This window comes from Peromyscus leucopus, chromosome 16_21, assembly GCF_004664715.2.
Source record: "Peromyscus leucopus breed LL Stock chromosome 16_21, UCI_PerLeu_2.1, whole genome shotgun sequence".
Lineage (NCBI taxonomy): Eukaryota > Metazoa > Chordata > Mammalia > Rodentia > Cricetidae > Peromyscus > Peromyscus leucopus.
In genome coordinates, this window is record NC_051084.1 from 49181620 (window position 1) to 49201774 (window position 20155).

Genomic DNA, 20155 nt, shown 5'->3' on the forward strand with positions numbered 1-20155 from the left:
AAAACTCAATGTGCCATTCATGTGGACGTTAGTTTACGTAGCAACCTTGGGACAACTTCTTGAAATGAAGAGTTAGCAACGAGTTCCCATTTACACACCTCATTCATACAGACTGGGCCTCTCTGAATACACAGAAAGGCCACTGAGAGGGGAAAAGTCTGAGTCTTCATCAGCAATTGACACCCAGTAGCATCCAGTTTTATGAATACAGTCAGCACATATTTTAATGTTTTTTAAACTGTCTGTTTAAAGAGCCAGTCAGAACGAACAAAAGTAGCATCTGGGGTTCAGCCTTTGCCCCAAGCATTCTGGAAATGGTAACAGTGGGTGGGTGTGCTAGTAGTAACAGTATAATCCACAGGGCAGTAACAAAAGCATAGTGACAAAGAGCCCGGCCTTGGAGTCATGACTGCCTTCTCCTAACTGATGGCCTCGGGATGCTTCTACTCACTGAGAAATCACAGTTCCTATTAGATGGGGTGCTTGCAGGCCTCATGAGATGTATTTGTACCTGCTTAGAAGACACCTCACTATGCACATAGCTACCACCTACTCTATAGAGTAGTTTCCATGTTGCAAAACGTTTTATGTTCTCTGTTTCTACTTTACATGTCTCTCCCTATCCTATTCATCACCACAGTCATGACCCTTCAATTAAGAAACAGGAACTAAGAAAAGTTCTGTAGTTGTCCAACTAAAACACAGCTCGAGGTGGGCATGGTTATATACATCTATAATCCTAGCATTGGAGAGATGGAGGCAAGAGGATCAGGATTCATGGTCAGCCTAGGCACACTGACAGAAAACTTGTGCTGACTGAGAGCCTGTCTCATAAAACAGCAACGACAAACTTGGAGACAAGGGCAGAGGAGGAATTAAATCCAAACTTTCCTACATTCAGAATCTGATCCCCCAATCCAGTGGTTCTCAACCTTCCCAATGCTGTGACCCGTTAATACAGTTCCTTATGTTGTGGAGACCCCAGCCATAAAATTATTTCATTGCTACTTCATAACTGTAATTTTGCTACTATTATGAATCATAATGTAAATATCTGATGTGCAGGATATCTGATATGCTACCCCAAGAGAACCACATGTTGAGAACCACTGCTCCAATGAGCCAATCCTAACTGTAAAAATTCTCCTTTTTGGAGCTGGAGAGATGGCTCAGAGGTTAAGAGCACTGGCTGCTCTTCCAGAGGTCCTGAATTCAATTCCCAGCAACCACATGATGGCTCACAACCATCTGTAATGATATCTGGTGCCCTCTTCTGGCGGGCAGGCAGAACACTGATAAATAAATCAAAAAATTCTCATTTTATAACATTATCACTGAAGAACCAAGTATGTTTACAGGTAATTTCAAGATGGAAAACCTAATTGACAATACCCCACAGCTAAGGACAGCAGATCTGTACTAGTCACATATAAAATGCATTTATATAGTAAGTGTTACAAAGCCCCCCTCTACCTATTACTCAATCTCACTGTGATCCTGGGAAAGAGAAAGTGAATTCCTGTAACTGCAGATTTTAATATAATAAAACTATAGTAAATATTGTTTTTCAGTACTGTGCATCAAACCAGGGCCTTGGGCAACCAAGGCAGATGCTCCACCACTGAGCTCTCTGTAGGCAGAGATTAATAAAGTGTCAGAAACATGTCACCATCCCCGCTGACTTCCTAGCACACAAACCTGATTACATCACAGCGCTGCTTCCAAACCTTTCTGAGATTCTCCACTGTGCACGGAGGGAGCAGCCCCAGGGGCTCAGGCCAGCACCAATGTACTTTCTACCACTCCTTGCGATCCCTATGCTCAGCTAGCTGCACTTTTACACAAGTCCCCAATCTTTGTCCATGAAGTCCCATCCCTTTGAAGTGGCCTCCCCTGTCACCCTAATTCTATCAAGCTCTTTTGATCTCGGATCAAGTGGTGCTTCCTCTCAACACCCTTCCAGGAGCCTCCCACATCTCCCTTCTCCCCAAGGTTAATTAGACTCCTCCGGGTTCTTTTAATATTAGGTGCGTCCAGCCATGAGGGCTAATCTCTGCAAGCATGTTGTTACTGTCTGGCAACCCACTTATTTGTCACATTCACTAAGACTGTTTAAAGGCACAACTGTGCTCCATTCTGCACTTTCCTGCAGAAGCTCAACGACTGTGTTAACTACAGAATTAAGCTATCCTGCCGCCTGCGTGGCTTTCTGACTCAGGGGACATTTCACAAACAGCTCTACCTTTTTAATGGCCTTAAAACATACGGTGAACTCTTACCTCTTTTACTACTAAAATGAGCACCGCAGACTTCTCCCTGTTCCTGAACTGCACTTGAGTTTCAAGAAGAGTGTAAAATGTGTTGTACAATTAGAAGTGGACGTCTTAGTGACACGCTTTCCAACTCTCCCTACCACCTGGTTCCCTTGGATAGACTACACCCTCATTGCCATGGGTACACGGTGGCCAGTCTGATACATAATATACCTGAATCTCCTCATTTAGACACACAAGCGAGTAAAGAGACATTGTGGACGGGCCTCCAACTCTGCCCTCCATGTGGGATTGTCATTTATGGTTTGTATAGCAAATGTAGTTTTATCAATATTTTAAAAAGCGGTCATGTGCCTCTACACTTCCATACCGTTTGTTGTTCGCTTTGTTTTATTCTATGTTTGAAGAGTTTGTATGATTTTAGAAGCAGACGCTTCGACGCCTCAGGAACCCACCTCAGACTCAGTGGGCATTTCACAACGAACAGCACTGGCCTCTGCCCTCAGGTCTGCAGCACTACTGTCCCCAGCCCCTCCATGTCTTCTCCACCCTCAGTGCCCGCTGGTGGGTAAGTGACACAGGCCTGGTAATATGTTCTGCAGTATATGCAATCACATCACCACGGACAAACACCTACCTGCCTCTATCTATCTCATAAGCTCCTTCCGCCCGACACAAACGAAACATCCACCTCCTGCAAAAACTACATGGTGTCGGGTGTGGTGGTGCATGGCTTTAATCCCAGCATTCAAGAGGCAGAAGCTTGCAGATCTCCAAGAGTTTGATGCCAGCCTGATGGACATCCAGAGTCCCAGGCTAGCCAGGGCTATACAGTTATCAAAACAAACCAACAAAAACAAACGCACAAAAAACAAAACACCAACAGAACTGCACAGAACAGGCATCCTGCTCTGGTACCCTGGGCTTGCCACAGGCCCCGAGAGCTTGCACACACCTTCCCTTCACCTCTGTCCTTTGGGTCTGCCAGTGTCCCTCCCCTCCCTTGAGGGTCAGAGCTGCAGGGGGCTCTCCACAGGACAGAGGCGGGCCTGATGACTAAACCCTTCCAGACAGGAGGGCAGGAGAGCCCAGGCCCAAACCACCTCTCTCTCGCTTGGCTTCCAGCTGCCATCCTCCCCCATCCTCTTCCCCTTCCTGCCCCACCCCTCCTCCTCAAAGGCTGGGTGACACCAGCCAGCATCTCACAGCAGAAGCCAAAAGAAGCTCAGGGCTGTTGCCCCAGAAACCCTGACTACAGAGTGACTGGCCAGGCTGTTTGTTTTTCTTATAATCAAAAAATTCCCACTGGGGGTACCCTATGGAGGCTCTAGGCTGCCGGGGCGGCTGAAATCAAAGCCCCAGTTTTGCATTACCTGGGAAGGAAAAGCAGAAGAAACTATGAGCGCACAGCCCCCAACTCCTGCCTAGTTACAACTGGGGACGGGGAGAGAGAAGCAGGCCTGAACATCTGGCCTTTGGCCTTTGGCCTTTGTAAGTGAATCTCCAGAGACATACCCAGTCCATCCAGCCCTATTACCATTTCCAAGAAAAAAAAAAAAAAAAACTGTTAAAGGAATGCAGAACTATCCACCCGGAAGCCACTCTCCTGCCCGAGGACCCGTACATAAGCACAAGCCCCATGGGAACTACAGGGCCTGAAAGCTGCTTTCCTGGGTGTTCTCAGTTTTCAGCTATGTAAAACAAGCTATCCCTCTCGTTCGGCTTGTATGGCCAATGCAAGGGAACACCCCACAACACAGGGCAGAAACACTGGCACCTCCCCATGCATTCATTAATCCGGAGTACATGATGGCCCCCTCACAAACACTAAGGACACAAAGCCCCTATGGCCACATGATGCTCACAGAAAAGCTACATAAAAAAAAAAAAAAAAGACATCCAAATTGTTGGGTTGTGCCCAGCATCCTAGGTACCAGAAACCATGAGACTTGAGTTAGACCTGCGTAGCTCTGTGCCCTTGGGCAGGAAAAAAGAAAACCAAGGCTGGCCTCCCACAGCCTCTAGCAAAATACTCCAGAAAGTCAACGGTATTAGCACTCTCAGGTTGCCTTGATGGTTAGTGTGCATCAACAGCAAACTTGAACACAGATACCTGTAAATATCTGCTTGCTTTAAGAATCTATCGATTCATCCAACCAGAAAGCACAGCCAAACAGCTTAGTCACCAGCGCAGGCAGGCAAGGCGCTCCGTGAAGTAAACATGGTCAGTTCCTCCCCCACCTGAGACAAATTTCTACCCAGTGCATCAGCTTGCAGATACAGCGCCAGGGAACAGATGGGGGAATTTCTGTCACCCCCGATCGCCACTCCATCCCCTCCCCCACTTACCTGCTATCCGAAGCACAGCCCTCTCAGCCGGGTCCAGCACCGAGCCCCCTTGAATCTTTCTTTTGGACCTCTCATGTTTAGGCAAATTCCAGGGTAAGGTGTCTCCAGGAGCTGGAGATGCTGAGCCAGATTTCTGGCTGAAATCATCCTCATCAGAGAAATCCGCAGAGGAGGACATGGAGCAGCGGTAGGACGCGTTCCCGGAGCTCTGAGGAGGATGACACAGGAAAAGCATTAGCGACAGAATGCTCACAGACGATCCTCGCTCACAAACGATCATCAATTACGCAGGAAAAGCATTAGCGACAGAATGCTCACAGACGATCCTCGCTCACAAACGATCATCAATTACGATAACTCGGCCCCCTCCCCGCCACCAAACTGCTCTGCCCCCCAGAGAACACACACGCAAATAAAAACAAGACGGACTCCGGGGCTCACCATATTCTCTTGGCCAAGTCGGCTCCAATAGAAACAATAAGCAAGCAGTCCCAATGCATGAAGACCAGAAGGAAGAAGTGTGTGGCCTGCGCTCCAGCCACCAGCTCAACAAATGACTGGCCCAACCAACAATGAAGCCAGAATCAACAGCCTTCCTGTGACAAATCTACAGTATCTGGCTCCCCCACCAGGACGGGAGAAACATTTTCCATTACTAGCCTTCTGGTTAATTCATTACGGCAACTAACTTTAAGTTTCAAAAACAAAGCACAAATGCAGGATGTTGGGTCCCACCTCCTTTCCGCTTCAAGCCGCTGCCGGGGCTCAGGAACCTCCTTTTAACCAGTTTTTGAGCCCCGGGTCCTCTTTATTTAATTTGCTGCATGAGACTGAAGCAGGTTCCCAGAAAAGGGCGAGGAGGGAGGGAGGGAGGGCTGATTCTGAGAAGAGCCTTTTCTTAAGACTGGGAGAACACAAAAGCCTGTTTTCAAAAGCCGAAGGCAACGCCAATAAACAAACATCTGAACTCAGTTTAGAGTTCTTGAGATAATTTAGACTTCCAGCAGGGAACAACTGCCAATAATGTAAATGAGAAGGGCACAGGGCAGTGACAGGAAGCCCAGCTCTTCTCAGCCGCAGCCATCACAGAGTAAGATGAGAAACACAGACTTTTACCAAAAACACTTTGCCTAAAGGCTATCCCTCCCGGATTCAGCAGGAGCTTGGTACCCACAGGCTCGGGATTTTTTTTTTTTTTTTTCTCCATAAAAAGGCCCATGGTGTTATTCCTTTTTTATTAGATTGTGTCTGAGACAGCCTGCAGCTCAGGGAGAAAAGATGCCGAATATCTGTGCTGTGGACTAGATTAAAAAGTCTAAAAAGTACTGAAGGGGCAAGTGTTCATTTGCCTCTTTGCTGAGGCTCAAGGTGAAGATGCCAGACGCGCATAACTTGAATTCCTAGAGATGCAAGTTGTAGCCATGGATTCCCAAGCAGCAAGCGGCCGGCGGAAATCAGCTGGGTGTAGCAGGCTCCAAGTTGAGGCAAAAACACTAGCAACTGCGCACCAATGGGCTGTGGAAGCAACATCCAGAGCACCCACCCACACACGGCTTGTGAAACAGACGATAACCGAATCAGGACCACTGACCTGACCGCCTTCCATTCAAACCACAGCTGTTGGTGGCCAAAGCTACTATTGTAAATGTTCGTACAGCCCTACAAAACGAGACATGCTAGGATTTATTTAGTTTATGTTCACTTTCCTAGTAATAGGCAGGCAGTACGCAGACCTGAAGAAAGTAAATAAATAAAGCTGAATTTCTGTATTTTAAGCTACCGCCCATGGAAAGAGCTGTGTGTGGACTTTGGCAGTTACCAACCCAATTTATTTCCCCAAGCTTCTCTGAAAATTCAGCTTGAGTTAGATATCTGAGGTTTGTTGTTGGTGGAGTCGAAAGGGAAGGGTGACACTCTTAAGGACTTTGCAGGGATACTGGGGTTCTTTGGTGGCCCTGTGTTCCTCAAAAAGGCTTCCTACTTTCTTAAGGTCATCCTTTATCTCTGAGATTCTACGTCCACACTATCTAGTGAGACCAGTAATTGGTTAATCTCTACTGAGGTAGAAGGGATAACTGCTCCTTTCCAAAAACCACGGGTTATTGATTTTTGCAGAGTAAATTTTTTTAATGGTCAGAGTCTCAGCTGACTGAACAACAAAATGTGATTTATGCCATGACACCAACACTATTAATCACCTACAGCCAGATGGGAACAGTTAGTACCCTGGACCCAAGGGTGTTGACTGGCACAGCCTCTAATCAGCTCATGTCCTTGATAACTAGATGAGAGAGAACAGTGAGAAAAGAATAACCAGGACCAAGTTTACTATAGGGACACGTGGACCACACACATTTATGTCCGACATGTTTATAAGCAGTAGTGTCCCTTCCTGTCTACAGGGTTCAAGACTTTTGACAGTTAGAGCATTATACTTTTTTCCAAACACACACACACACACACACACACACACACACACACAATCACTTTTAGAACTGGAGGTGCACTCTACAAAATTAAAGCCCATCTGAAAGCTGAAAATTGAGACTATATTTAAATGATGCTACTTCAAAGTGGAGAGCTCATATAAATTTTTCTATTCCTTATTGATCTGCAATGACTTGCCAAATCATGTCACTACCTCGGGGCTGGAGAAATAGTATGAGAACGAACATTACTGCGTTTTACTTGTTTGGAGGAAAGTAAACAGTTCTCTGACCCAAACCTTTGATGGGGGCTTCAAACAGTAGGACAAAGGAAAAAGGCTCCTAGGCGCAGCAAAAGCCCCAGGTTCCTATTTCTTATTCTACTGGTTGCCTAAAGATTGACTCCTATCAGAATACAAATATCCATGTGCATCCAAAGAGGATTAATTAAATACTCTGTATCTACCCGATGGGTTACTCTGCAGCAAGGAACCAAAAACGTTCATCTACATTTAACAAAGAGGAAATAATTCATATATAATGAAACCTTGAAAAATCCATACACATATGTGTACCCACTTGTGTGTATAAAGACTGATGATATAGTATTATTAAACAGTGGTTATCTCTGGGCAATGAGAAAGCATCATGTTTCATTTGTTTCTTACAATTTTTAAATTCAAACAAAAAAAATCACCAAAAGGAAATGTCCAGAGAAAATATCAGATATGGAAACTCTTACTTTGGGGCTCATGAGCACCACTAAAATGTAAGCGGAGCCCACTGAAGCCTCCTCCCAGGGCAAAGCAAACAAACACTGACACTGAACCGCATTAGCAAATGTATAGGATTCTCTGGCCCCCTGACCCCGGGGTTAGGACTCCAATTCACAGCCCCCTCTGTCATCACCATTTGCTGATAACATGCGGACTAGGAAGGAAGTAGTTCACCAGAAAGGGAAAGGGTGACTTGGGCTGTGAAGACAAGGCTGACATTTTGTCTCCCCCTCCCCCATAAATGGGTGGGCACTACCTCTGTGCTCATGTAGAGTCACTATAACCAAAATAAATAAAAACACCAGGCTGTGATAAACAACCCTGAGCTGTGTCTTCTACAACCTGGGAAACTAAACCAATTTTAACAATCAAATTAGATCACTAAATGATTCGCTCTAACTTTCCTGATAGCCAGTTCATTTACGTGGTACAAAAACAACCCAACTCTTCTAATGCCGGGATAATTACATAATGTGACATTTTAAAATGAACAATAACTTTTTAATTGAAGTCCCAGGACAGTGGTACTGCCTAACTGGATGCGGCCCAGCCTGCACAGCCTGGTCTGTGAAAAACTGCCAGGAAATTGTCTTGGCACTGGGTACCCTCCAAAGGCAATGGGCTATACAGCAAGAATTACCTCAAAAGACAAAGGTATGAAAATACAGACATCAAAGACTAGTTTATATTTAAGTATCTACAAGTAGACTTTTTGTAGGAAGAACATTTTAAATAATTTACCAAAAAGAAAAGCAAACACATCTCTGAAAAAAGCCCCACAAGAGAAACAAATCGTAACCACAAACTGAAATACAGAGACACTTCTGCAACTAGACAATACTTAATCTTGCATTTTACGGTGATGTTTGTTTTTGTCAGTCAGTTAAAAATCTATCTTACCTATCTATAGGCTCCTTCCTTGAAGGAATCTGAGAGCTGCCGGAAGTACAGAGGGATAAAATAGCAGACTTACAAGTAAGTATCTGTCCTTACAAATTCAGCTTCAAATGTATCTTCTGGGAATACTACAGCAACACTCATACAGAAAGTCAATTACAAGGGAATCATGGACTCTGACTGGACCACCAAACTCAAACTGTAGCACGGCACAACTCTGGGAGAATGCTACCCAGGATTGCCAAGGGCTGGCAAAGGTTGGCGTAAGTGGGTGTCCTGGGGTCAGTCTGGCAGGCTTTTAGGCTTTTTGTTTATTTGTTTGTTTTTCTTTTTTCTTTCTTTTTTTTTTTTTTTATGTTTTCCGAGACAGGGTTTCTTCTCTCCGTGTAGTTTTGGTGCCTGTCCTGGATCTTGCTTTTTAGACCAGGCTGGCCTCGAACTCACAGACATCCACCTGGCTCTGCCTCCTGAGTGCTGGGATTAAAGGCGTGTGCTACCACCGCCCGGATAGCCTGGCAGTTTTCAAAGGCAAATTAATTGCAAATATTTAACACTAAGGAGACTTTATATGAAAATTCAGGTGTGGAACACATGAGCTTTTCATTCTGACACAGTCTTCATCTGGCCCTTTTCCTTTCTTTAATGATACATTGGTATGAGAAGTCTGTCATTAATTCATTGTATTCAGAGAATAAAGGAAAGATAAAGGATGGAAGGAAGGAGGCACGATGCTAAGCAGCAGAATGGGAGGGAAAGTGGTTTGGTTTGTTTTGTTGTTTGTTTGTTTTTCGTTTGTTTGTTTTTTCTGAGACAGGGTTTCTCTGTTGTTTTGGTGCCTCTCCTGGATCTCGCTCTGTAGCCCAGGCTGGCCTCGAACTCACAGAGATCCCCCTGGCTCTGCCTCCCAAGTGCTGGGATTAAAGGCGTGTGCCACCACCGCCCAGCTCCAACTGTTTTTTTTTTTTTTTTTTTAAAGATTTATTTATTTATTATGTATACAGTGTTCTGCATGCATGTGTCCTTGCAGGCCTGAAGAGGGCACCAGATCTCATTACAGGCGGTTGTGAGCCACCATGTGGTTGCTGGGAATTGAACTCAGGACCTCCGGAAGAGCAGTTAGTGCTTTTAACCACTGAGCCATCTCTCCAGCTCCAACTGTTTTTAATAAAACAGAAACTATAGAGGATGAACAGAAAAAGACAAAAAGGAGGCAGCTATCAAATATTTCAGTTAAATGGGTATCCAATAAACACCAGGTGACATCAACTTTCTCTAAGTGCTGAGTTAATCTCCTCCATTACAGTAAGTATCTTTAATTCCCAGGAAATGTTAGAGAACTGTATGAGACTACGGATGCTGGCTCATGCTTCCCAGGAATCTCCCTGGACACCGACTGGCTTCCTGCTGGTTTGAATTCACCTGCATTTACCCACCTACTCAATGTCACGAGAGAGACTTTGATTCTAAGTACTACTTCATAACCGGGATGTGGGTACGGTTCCTGTTAGAAAGGAGATAAGGGCTCTGGTCACATCTTGTGTACACCCTGAGGCATAAAAGCAGCCCCTTGGCAGAGACCACAGCCCATCTGCCATCTACGCTGTCTCGCAGAAATCTGAAGTTGCATATATTAGGGCAGGGTGAATGCTGGCTAATACCCGTGTGACCTTGAGAAAATTGCCTGGCTCCCGTGGGCTTTCATTGTTTCATCTGGGAAACAGGAAACACCGCAGTGCTAGTGTGCACAGTTGTAATGGCGGCAGAAGAAAGGGCGTTCTTTACATCTTAGCTGTTAGGTGATGTTACCTACTCCTGCTTCCTTGATCCAAGAGCGGTAGACTGACAGCGGGAACCAGGATGACTGTATGACTGTTGCAGTCTCTCAAGAGACAAAGTCCATCAAATTCCCTATTCTGTCCTTTCCAGACTTAGCAGTTAAAACGTTCTGCTGTTTGGGGATACCCTTGTGTCTTTCCAACATACTCCTTTTTTTTTTTTTTTAATTCACTGTTTCCACTACTAGAGATAACAGTAAAAGACTAAATGTACCAGCATAACAGCATTTTTAAAACTGTAGATGCTTAATTGTTCCCTACTGACATGTAAGGAAGGTTGTGTCTTTATGGGTCCTTATGCTTCCATTTTCATTACCTGTTTTCCTTAATGAAATTGCAGAAAATTGCTTTTGCTAGCAGCTTTCACAAACTGATGCTCTCACTTGCAGCAGTTATTAAGTCAAGAATCACTTCTTCATGGAAACACACGCACAACTTTTGCTATTGCACTGAAACAATGCCTGAAACGTCGGGACTCAGGAACCTCACTTCCCATTCAGAAGGAAAAGCTGCCACGTGTGCATTAAGAAGACAATTCTGCCACTTTAAACAACGCTTGACTGGAACCTAGTAACTAACCATGGCTGGGCACAAGGAGACGCACTGCCTCTGAGCTAGTGTGGTGGAAAACTCAACCTAGCAGGGGTGCTGAACTCTAGGCCAATCCAACCACACATCACCACCACCAAGCCCACCAGGACGTTCATGTTAAGTGCATTCTAAATCCCTTCACCAGCATTTAGTTTCTCCCTAAGATGCGCCAGTCAGATCAACTCAGAGATCCAGCCAGATCAACTATGGCTGGCTCAAAGCCTCTGCATCCAGAAGGGCTGCCTCGTTTCTCCACATCTTCGCAATAGATCTTTCTCTCATAAAGTAACATGGGCTCCTCCCTCCCTAGCTCTCCCTATAGAAAGTATAGGACAGGGCAGGGAGCAAAATCAGCCTGCAAGAGAACACCTGTTTTTTAATGTTTACTAACCTTGACCTGTTAAGACTAAAACTGTACACAGAGGTGCAGGTCTCTAGACGAAAACAGGTTCCCCAGCCCCCTAAAAACCATAAAGGTACCCTTAGGCTAGGGGGAGCATCTGTGGGGCCTCAATTGAGAACTTCTAAAGTCCTAGAAACAGATCCAAAGAGGAAGGGCTATTGAGTGGAACAGAGTCAAATTTTCAAAGGCTACAGGGATCAGATCATAACCCAGAAGCAGTCTAAAGGTTCTACGGAGGAGGTCACGGGGAATGGAGCCCAGGAGTCAGGCACAACCCGAAGCCACAAATGTCTGCTCCCATTCCTTTATACTTTGGCATACACCTGATGGGACATTACAACCCTCCACAGTGAAGTGGAAGAAGTGGGGGCCATTTTGAAAGCCATAGAGTTCTAGAAGTTAGAACTTGAGTTGAAACAAAACCAAAAATGAATAATATATCTCACACCACAGTGTCTCATTGTCTAGACCGTAGCTGCTCCTCATGCACATTAGAACCCCGGTTCTTGCAGCGTGGCTTTAGCAGGTGGGACCCATGTCCACTGGGATTCAAGGAGGAACACTTTCCAACCAGAGCTAAAAATGCCTCTTTTTCTCCCCCCACCCTGCACTATTTTCTTATTTTTTAAGGTTACTTTGGGGCCTGCAAGATGGCTTAGCAGGTAAAAGCAGTTGCTGTGCAAGCTGGATGACCTGAGTTTGATTCTCAGAACCTATGGGAAGGGGGACCAACGCCCCGAAAGCTGTTCTCTGACCTCTACATGCGCACCATGGCAAGAGCACTCATGCATGAATAGTAGTAGCAGTGGTAGTAGTCATTTTTAAGGTTATCTGGAATTATTCTAAAGCCAGGGAAAAAGAGAATGCATTTGTGTGCTGCTCACTACCACCTGCTTGTTACCAGGTAGTAAGATAATTACAGAAGGGTAACGAATAGACCCGTTGGGCAATAAATACTGAAAGCTTGAACTATATCCCCGAGATTAGCGATGGAGGGGAACGATGGAACGGAGAAATATTTAGATAACAGAAAAAGGAAAACTGAGTGGAAGGCTGGCTGAGCTGTGGCTGACAGGGTAGTAAAGGAAGGAATTTCACTATGGCCAGTGAGAACATTGGAAATTAAGCAGAAATGCGTAAGTACGGGAGCCAGAGAAGAGAGAAGAGCAGGTGGGTCCCAAGCAATCCACACAAGGAGCAGTCTGGAGGCTGGAACTGTGAAGGCACATGGTCATTCTAACTGCCTTAAGACGAGGTTAGGAAGACGGCGACCTCCAAGGGACAGTGACAGGCCCATGGCGAGCTGTGGCTTACAGAGGCCGGAACAGTCAGCAGCGTGCCGGACCTGGACAGGTCACAGCACGCAGTGACAGTCCCACTGAACCACTCAGTCCTCTGTCCTCTCCTCACGTAGACAGAGAACGAAGTGCATGGACCTTGTGTGCACTGCCACCTTTCTCACGAGAGCTGTATCGCCGACCGTGACAGGTGTGTCACGTTAATATTAGTCTTGCAGCAGCTTCGGAGCCATGATATTATTATGCTTAAAAACACAAAACAACAATACCGTATTTCTTCTGACCCTTTACTGATTCCTTTGTGCTCATAGAGCGGATTCCCTCGTTCATCCACAGCACCCACAGCCCAGCCCTGCTCACTTACAGCCCTCTGCTCCAGCTCGGAGCCGCCTGGCTCTCCTTGCTTGTTCCTACCATGCATGGATGAGCTGTGTGAATTCCAATCCCCAGACCTTCCTCCCCTGCCCGGCAGCCCTCCTGACCCTGAAATATTGCCTGTTTTGTTTTTAATCCTCCTTTTCTCATCAAGGGCTTTCCAGCTGGTGTAAGGCTCCCTCTAACAATAATATAAGCAAAGAATGTGTCAAAACACATCAGGACTGGTGAGCTCACAGAGCGTGTGGCCCAGGTTGAAGCAAGACAGGGTCCCAGTGCTGAGAACTCAGAAGCTACCCGCCACTGTCACCTCCTCGCAGAGGAAAAGTTAGTTTTCTCCAATGGAGCCTCACTGGGTATACAAACCAAGCTGGAGATGCCCAACACGAAAGGAACTCAATGGTACTTTCATCTCATATTATTTTATATATATCACTTTGCTTTGGGCATTTTTCGTTGCTGTTTTGCTTGTATATTATGGGTTTTTGAGTTTATGGTTTTTATGGGTTTTCTTTATGTGTGTGTTACTGTGCTTTTTCTTTGTTGTTTTGTTTTTACTCTGGTTTGTTTAGAGAGAGAGAAAGAAAGCCTGAGAGTTGGATGGGTGGAGAAGTGAAGAGATTCTAGGAGGAGTTGGGGGAGGGAAAACTGTGATCAGAATGTATTGTATGGGAAATTATTTCTTCTCTTCTCCTCTTCTTTTTTATTCTTTTTTTCCCCCTGAGACAGGGTTTCTCTGTAACTGCCCTGGCTGTCCTGGAACTCACTTTGTAGACCAGGCTGGTCTCAAACTCAAAGATCCACCTGCCTCTACCTCCCAAGTGCTAGGATTAAAGGTATACACCACCACCACCTGGCCATATTAAAAAAAAATTATTTTCAATTAAAAAAAGAATGTGTCAAAATGTATGGCAACATCAAAAAAAAGAGTGATGCATTTTATCTGAAAAACAAACACTGTACAGAATGAAAGAAAAGCTGAACTGGCCCTGTGTGTCCATAAAGAAAAATGTGTGATGTGGTTAGGCCACAGTACCCAGTTTTGGGTAAAACATCAGTGTAGATATTGTTCTCCTATCATTTAGACCAGCAGACATCAATCAGAAGGAGGTCTTGTGAGCACACACTCAGGTTTCCGGACGTTTCCGGAGGGCTGCGACACAGATGCCCTACTTGAGTTTTCAGTGTGATGCAGAGGTTGGGCTCACGACTGTTAGGCCAGCTCTCTCCTGAGTTTCCAGGCTGCCAGCCTGCCCTACAAATTTCAGCGCTGCCGTTCCCACAGTCTCTTCAGCTAACTTCTTTTTTAAAGATTTATTTATTTATTATGTATACAGTATTCTGCCTGCATGTGTCCCTGCAGGCCAGAAGAGGGCACCAGATCTCATTACAAGTGGTTGTGAGCCACCATGTGGTTGTGGGAATTGAACTCAGGACCTCTGGAAGAGCATTCGGTGCTCTTAACCACTGAGCCATCTCCCTAGCCCCAGCTAACTTCTTAAATAAGTTAAGTCTGTGGATCCACTTGTGTGTTTGCGTATGTGTATGCACAGACATGTGTGTTCCATAACCAATGTGTCTAACTGGCTCATCTCTGATGAGCTGAACTTGGACAACTGGCTTCCCCATGATGCTGCCAGGTGTTTACGAATCCCCTCAACTACATTTTAGAGACGCACAAACACTTGCTCTGGTTCCTGTTTTTCAATTGTAAACAGTCTGCAGGAGCATCTACCTGCCTGAGTTAAGAAGCCACAGTGCTTCATCTCCTAACTAACTCCCACAAGGGAAGAGTTTGACCTCTCCCCACAAGCTCGCACTCTGAATGTGGACAACCACAATCTTCACTGGATATTAGACATTATCCAAGTGATAACAATGAGCCTCTAATAAAGCACAACACTAAATATGTTTCTCGGCACTTCATTTGAAGATTAAAAAGGTAATATGAAACCCGTCATATCACATTGCACAGTATGCCCTTTATTCCAGCAATAACAATTCATTCTATATATATAAAGCTTTTTATTTCTAATCAAACATTAAGAAATATGAGTCATTCGTATTTGAGGTCATCAGACTATATCCTGGAAAAATATCTTGATAGAAAGAAAAGGAACCGAGGCTTGTTGGAGAAAAGGAAGAAAATGTTGCCTACTTCATATTTTTCCCTAGAGTTATTTTCACCAACACAGAGACAGAATTTATAATGACAAGTAAGTCCTTTCCTAAGAGAAACCCAGGCTGGCTCACGTCAGAAACTAGAGAAGACAATGTTCTTCTGCAGCCTGGAGCACCAACTTTGAATCTGTGGGTGAACATGCCCGCTTCTGCCCTCCAGTTCCCAGCACTCCAGGTCATCTCACCTGCCCCTCCAGTTCTCCGGAGGGAGCAGGGTCCTGATGTCATCTGACAGTCGGAAGATCTGCCACCACACACTGGTGCCACCACGTCTGAACTGCTCCATTAGAGTGCCTCTTTCCATGCTCCCCTGCCAGTGACGGGCTTGTAAAATGCACACACTGAGAAGAGGGATAAATAAAGTGTGGATATGCATCTTAAGTAATTAGTAACTTGTCAGCAACTTCCTCCAAAGAGGAGGTGTGAACCATCTGAAAGGGATTAGAGGGAGAAAGGGCAAGAGAAGTACAATTTCTCACCATTTTATAAAGCCTTTGTCTTCTCATCAAGTAAGCGGGCCACGGTTAAAATTCTCCCTGCCAGAATGGAAGCCGCAGAAAGAATTCTGGGAAGTGTTAAGGTGTGACAGGAAGAAGAAAGGCTTTAATGTGGGGTGTTTACAGGGTTTCACTCCCAATTCTGTCTCACTCTAGCTATGTGACTCTGGTATACATAACTCACAAAAATGTTTGTGAACCTTGAATTACTCATCTAAAAATGAGAATAAATGTCTCCCGTCAGAGCAGTGATGCAGATCAGATTAATATATGCAAGCGTTAAGACCAAACCTAGCATACAATGGAACACTTTAAGTGACACCTGTCATCTTGAAAAGCTGTGCCAAAGCTGCCGGTTTCATAGAGCGCTCCTACACTCTCAGCCGTGGACCCCAAACCACTTCCTAAGCCACTGGAGCCGTTAGTCCTGTTAAGTGGCACACAGGGACAATCGGCCCACTGAAACTAATAGGAGGGGCACCCATAAAGTACACAGTGGACATTCAGCAAGTAAGAGCCACATTCCTCTTCTTCCAACTCATGTCTAAACTCCAACTGGTCTCTCCTCACTTCTTTCCTGGTCCCCACAGTCATTCTCACAGAAGCTAGACTGAATCTTTAAAACATAATTAAAACGACAGACAGCCCTGGCTGGCCAGAAGCCACCCGAACCCCGCCCAGGATACGCAGCCCAGGGTGGGCGGGCGCCACTGCAAAGAATAAATAAGCCATGGAGAGAGAGGTGAAATATACAAAACTGGAGCGGAGCATGCGCTAGGGACAGAGGTGGAACTGGAGATGTGCTGGCAGTGTCAGGAGAGAGAGAGAGCTGAGGTCCACATGCTGCTGGGGCCCAGCAGGGTCGATGAGATGGTGTTCAACAGCCTGGGGCTTATGCAGACGCAGACTCAGCCCCCTAACCTGCTGCCCAGCTGCGGGATCCCCCTGACTCTGGGCAACTCTGGAGGCCGGAGATGAGGAAAGGTTCACTTTCTGGATTGGACCTCCTAGAAGGACCACCGAAGACCATGATACCACCGGAGGCCATGTAGGTGTCAATGGTCCATGCTGCTGCCCCAGGACGTACGTACGCAGTCTGGCACCACTACCCAATGCCTTGGTGATGTCCTCAGGTTTTCTACCTCGGTTAGCCAGGCTGATGTGAGTGGCATGTGTAACCATCTGAGACCACGTTGAGGCTCATGGCCCGTGCAAGCGCTGAGGGTCATGAGTGGGGTCAGTGGCCCTGATATGGCCAAGGGCCATGTTGACGTCTGCTGCCCGTGTTACCATAAAAACCCATGTGGATGCCCACAGTCGGGGCTGCCGCCTGAATCTATGTTAATATCCTCGGGTGGGAAGATGTGGCCCCGCCCCTCTCGGGAGAGCTAGCCCCGCCCCGCTCTGACTACCTCTGGCTCTCCTCAGCTGATGGCTTCTGGTGCAGAAGATGGTTGGCTGAGAAAGACTCATCCTCCCTTAGGGGGCTGGCCACTAGGAATCTGCCCATGTTCCAGTGAGTATATGGGCAACACAAAATGAACTTTTTTGGGGGGGAGGGGGGAGCCACAAGGGAGGAGGGACGGACATGGGAAGACTGGGAGGTGAGAGGGCGCATGATCTCAGATCCCAAAATAATCAATTAAAAAACTATTTTAAAAAACCCAGTTAAAACGAATTCATAATCATGCATATGCTAAGGTTGAATGCGGCCCGAGTGTGGCAGAGCTATGTGAGCTTCCTGGCCCAGACTCACCACTGACTGGCAAAGCGACTCTGAAGCTTTGGACAGGCTACTTAGGCTTTTCGAATGTTGGTTTTCTAATGCAGAAAGCAATCTACCTGTTAAGATTAGACAAGCCAATCCTGTTACTGCCTAAACCCAGTGCCAAACTCACTGTATTTACTAAACGCCAGCTGCTATTATTATCACGGGCAGCCAACGGAAACGCCGCTGACACGAGGCGATGATCACATCTCTTTCCCAGTCTCATTTCTAGACTCCTCTGGAGCTTCAGGGCGCGAATCAAGTTTCCACAAAGTCTTTACATTTAAAAAGAGGAAACAGTGGTGGTCGCTGGTTATAAAAAGCGGTGCTCTCCCTTCAGAACAGGCTGCTTCTCACTTCCTTGGTATCCAGACCCACCTCCGTGTCTCAGACTTCCTTTCCTTCACTCTGCTCAACAGAAAAGTCTGCCTGAGTCACAGGGATTGCCCGCACATTAGAAATGAATTTCAGAGAACTGTGTTGCCTGCTCAGTGCTCCTATAAAGGCCGAAGATTATTAATTTTCTAATATAAAATGTCTGAGTTTTATAAACTAATTTTGACTCCGTCAAGGTCATTTCTTTTTAGAAAGCATATAAATAGAATACATATACTTTAATTTACAGATATAAGAAAACGAGGTGTGTTTGGCTAAACACAGTCTGAGGACGGGAAAACAGCGTGCGCAGAAGCAAGTGTGTTCAGCCAGCAGGTCGTGTCACCCTGTGTGGCACCACTGTTCATGGCCCTTCAGACTGTTCCCTCACAGTGACAACCAAGAAACCAGTGCTGTTCTTAAGGCTCTGTAACTACTCACAAAGCCTTTCTTTACCTTGAAAGGCCTTTTGACGTCCAGATTTCATATCAGTAGTATTTCCTCTTCCAAATAATAGTCTATTCATATACTGATTCTGAGTTAAGTTTAAATGCTAATAAATTAAAGATAAAAATAGAGCTATGTACTGAATAGTACCCATACAAAGGGGACAGCAAATATCCTCTTAATCCCAGCCCTGAAAAAAAAAGCAAATAATTTAATTATTTTTATTTATATGGTGATACTACTTTTTACAAAGTTGTTCACTGCCAAAAGCAAATAAAAATGAATGAATAAAATAAAGGTAAAATAATTTGGTGACCACACCTACTACTTCTTCATTATCTCATAAAATACCACATGAACATTTTCTTTATTTAAGGTGGTTTTATGTTCAACCCAGACCATAAAACACTGTGATTGGAAGGCTGATCAGCTTCATTTATGGATTGCATATGCTGGAAGTTGGGACTTGAAAACCAGCAGCTACAGACCTTCCCCGTCCCCTGGGCAGGCACGCACACCACTCTACATGGGCAACAGAGGGGCTGTGCCATCTGTTTTAATACGAGGGGATGAGGAGCAGCTGGCCAAAGGGACTGCACAGCCCACACGGAAATAAAACCACACTGGGACCCAAAGCAACATCTTGGCAGATGGGAGCTAGCATACTTTGACACGATGCCTTTTTTTTATTATTATTAACTAGAGTAGTTCTAGGAATGGAAGCCAGAATTTGGGGGGTACCACGGCTTGACCTGAGCTACCCATTTGGGAAATGTCCTTAGCCATACAAATACAAAACGACGATATTTCAGATATATTAGACTTAACATCCTAAGAGGTCCTCCTAACCTATTGCGTAATAACTAAAAATGGTGGATAAAATAACAGTAATATGTTTTTTAAATGCAGAGCAGCAAGAAGGTATAGAATCCATAGGCTAGATAGAGAAACGCAAGAGCACAGAAATGTCATGGTCACCCCTGGCTTCCTCTGAGCCTAAAGCTTCGCTTGACATCCAAGCACCTGCTTGGTGAACGGAAGACCAGGCCAAAATGGTCTAATTTTAAAAGCCTGGACAAAGCCAGGGAAAACATGAGCCAGAGGAACAAAGCAAGAACATCCCAGTGTACTGAGGACACTTGTCTGCCTCCACTTTGAAGCCAGATAGAGCAGGAAACAAAAACTTCATAGCCTCAGGCTGGTCCTCACATGCCCTCCATGGCCCGCATTCATGCCCCCTCATCATGAAAAGCTCTAAAGTTAAGAGTTTATTTTTAGACTCCTCTTGACTAATTGAGGTCTGGCAAAATGTACCCTCTTCGGAGAAATGTACCTTCAGTCTGAACCTCAGAAAATTACCACAGATGAAACACAATCAAACATAAGCTCCTAACAGAGTCACCAAAGACACAGTGGTACAAGCGCCCTGGTGTGTGAAACCAGAGTCACAGGCACAAACACCCATAAAAGCCTCATGTAAATAAGTACCAGATATATAACACAAATTATCCAATAATATAAGTAAAAGCCAGTGAAAGGAGAATAAAGAACTTATACAAATCAGTAAGGAAAACAGGAACAACCATCTAGAGAGAAAACGAGATGGAGAGGCATCTGTGGAGGTAACACAGGGCTAATGGCAGAGCAATACACAATGTACGTGG

The 20155-nt window shown here is 45.4% G+C and overlaps 1 protein-coding gene across 12 annotated transcripts in view; it reads right to left on the reverse strand.

Annotated features, from left to right (window-relative positions):
- Dst (dystonin) overlaps window positions 1–20155 on the reverse strand; it is a 436213-nt gene that overhangs the window by 322474 nt on the left and 93584 nt on the right. For 11 of the 12 annotated variants that reach the window (XM_037199850.1, XM_037199849.1, XM_028865355.2 and 8 more), the window contains exon 4: window positions 4623–4830. In XM_037199850.1, the coding sequence (XP_037055745.1) occupies window positions 4623–4830 (208 nt within the window). Of the gene's footprint in view, window positions 1–4622; window positions 4831–5063; window positions 5311–20155 lie in introns of those variants that run through there. The other variant, XM_028865361.2, reaches the window with a different exon arrangement.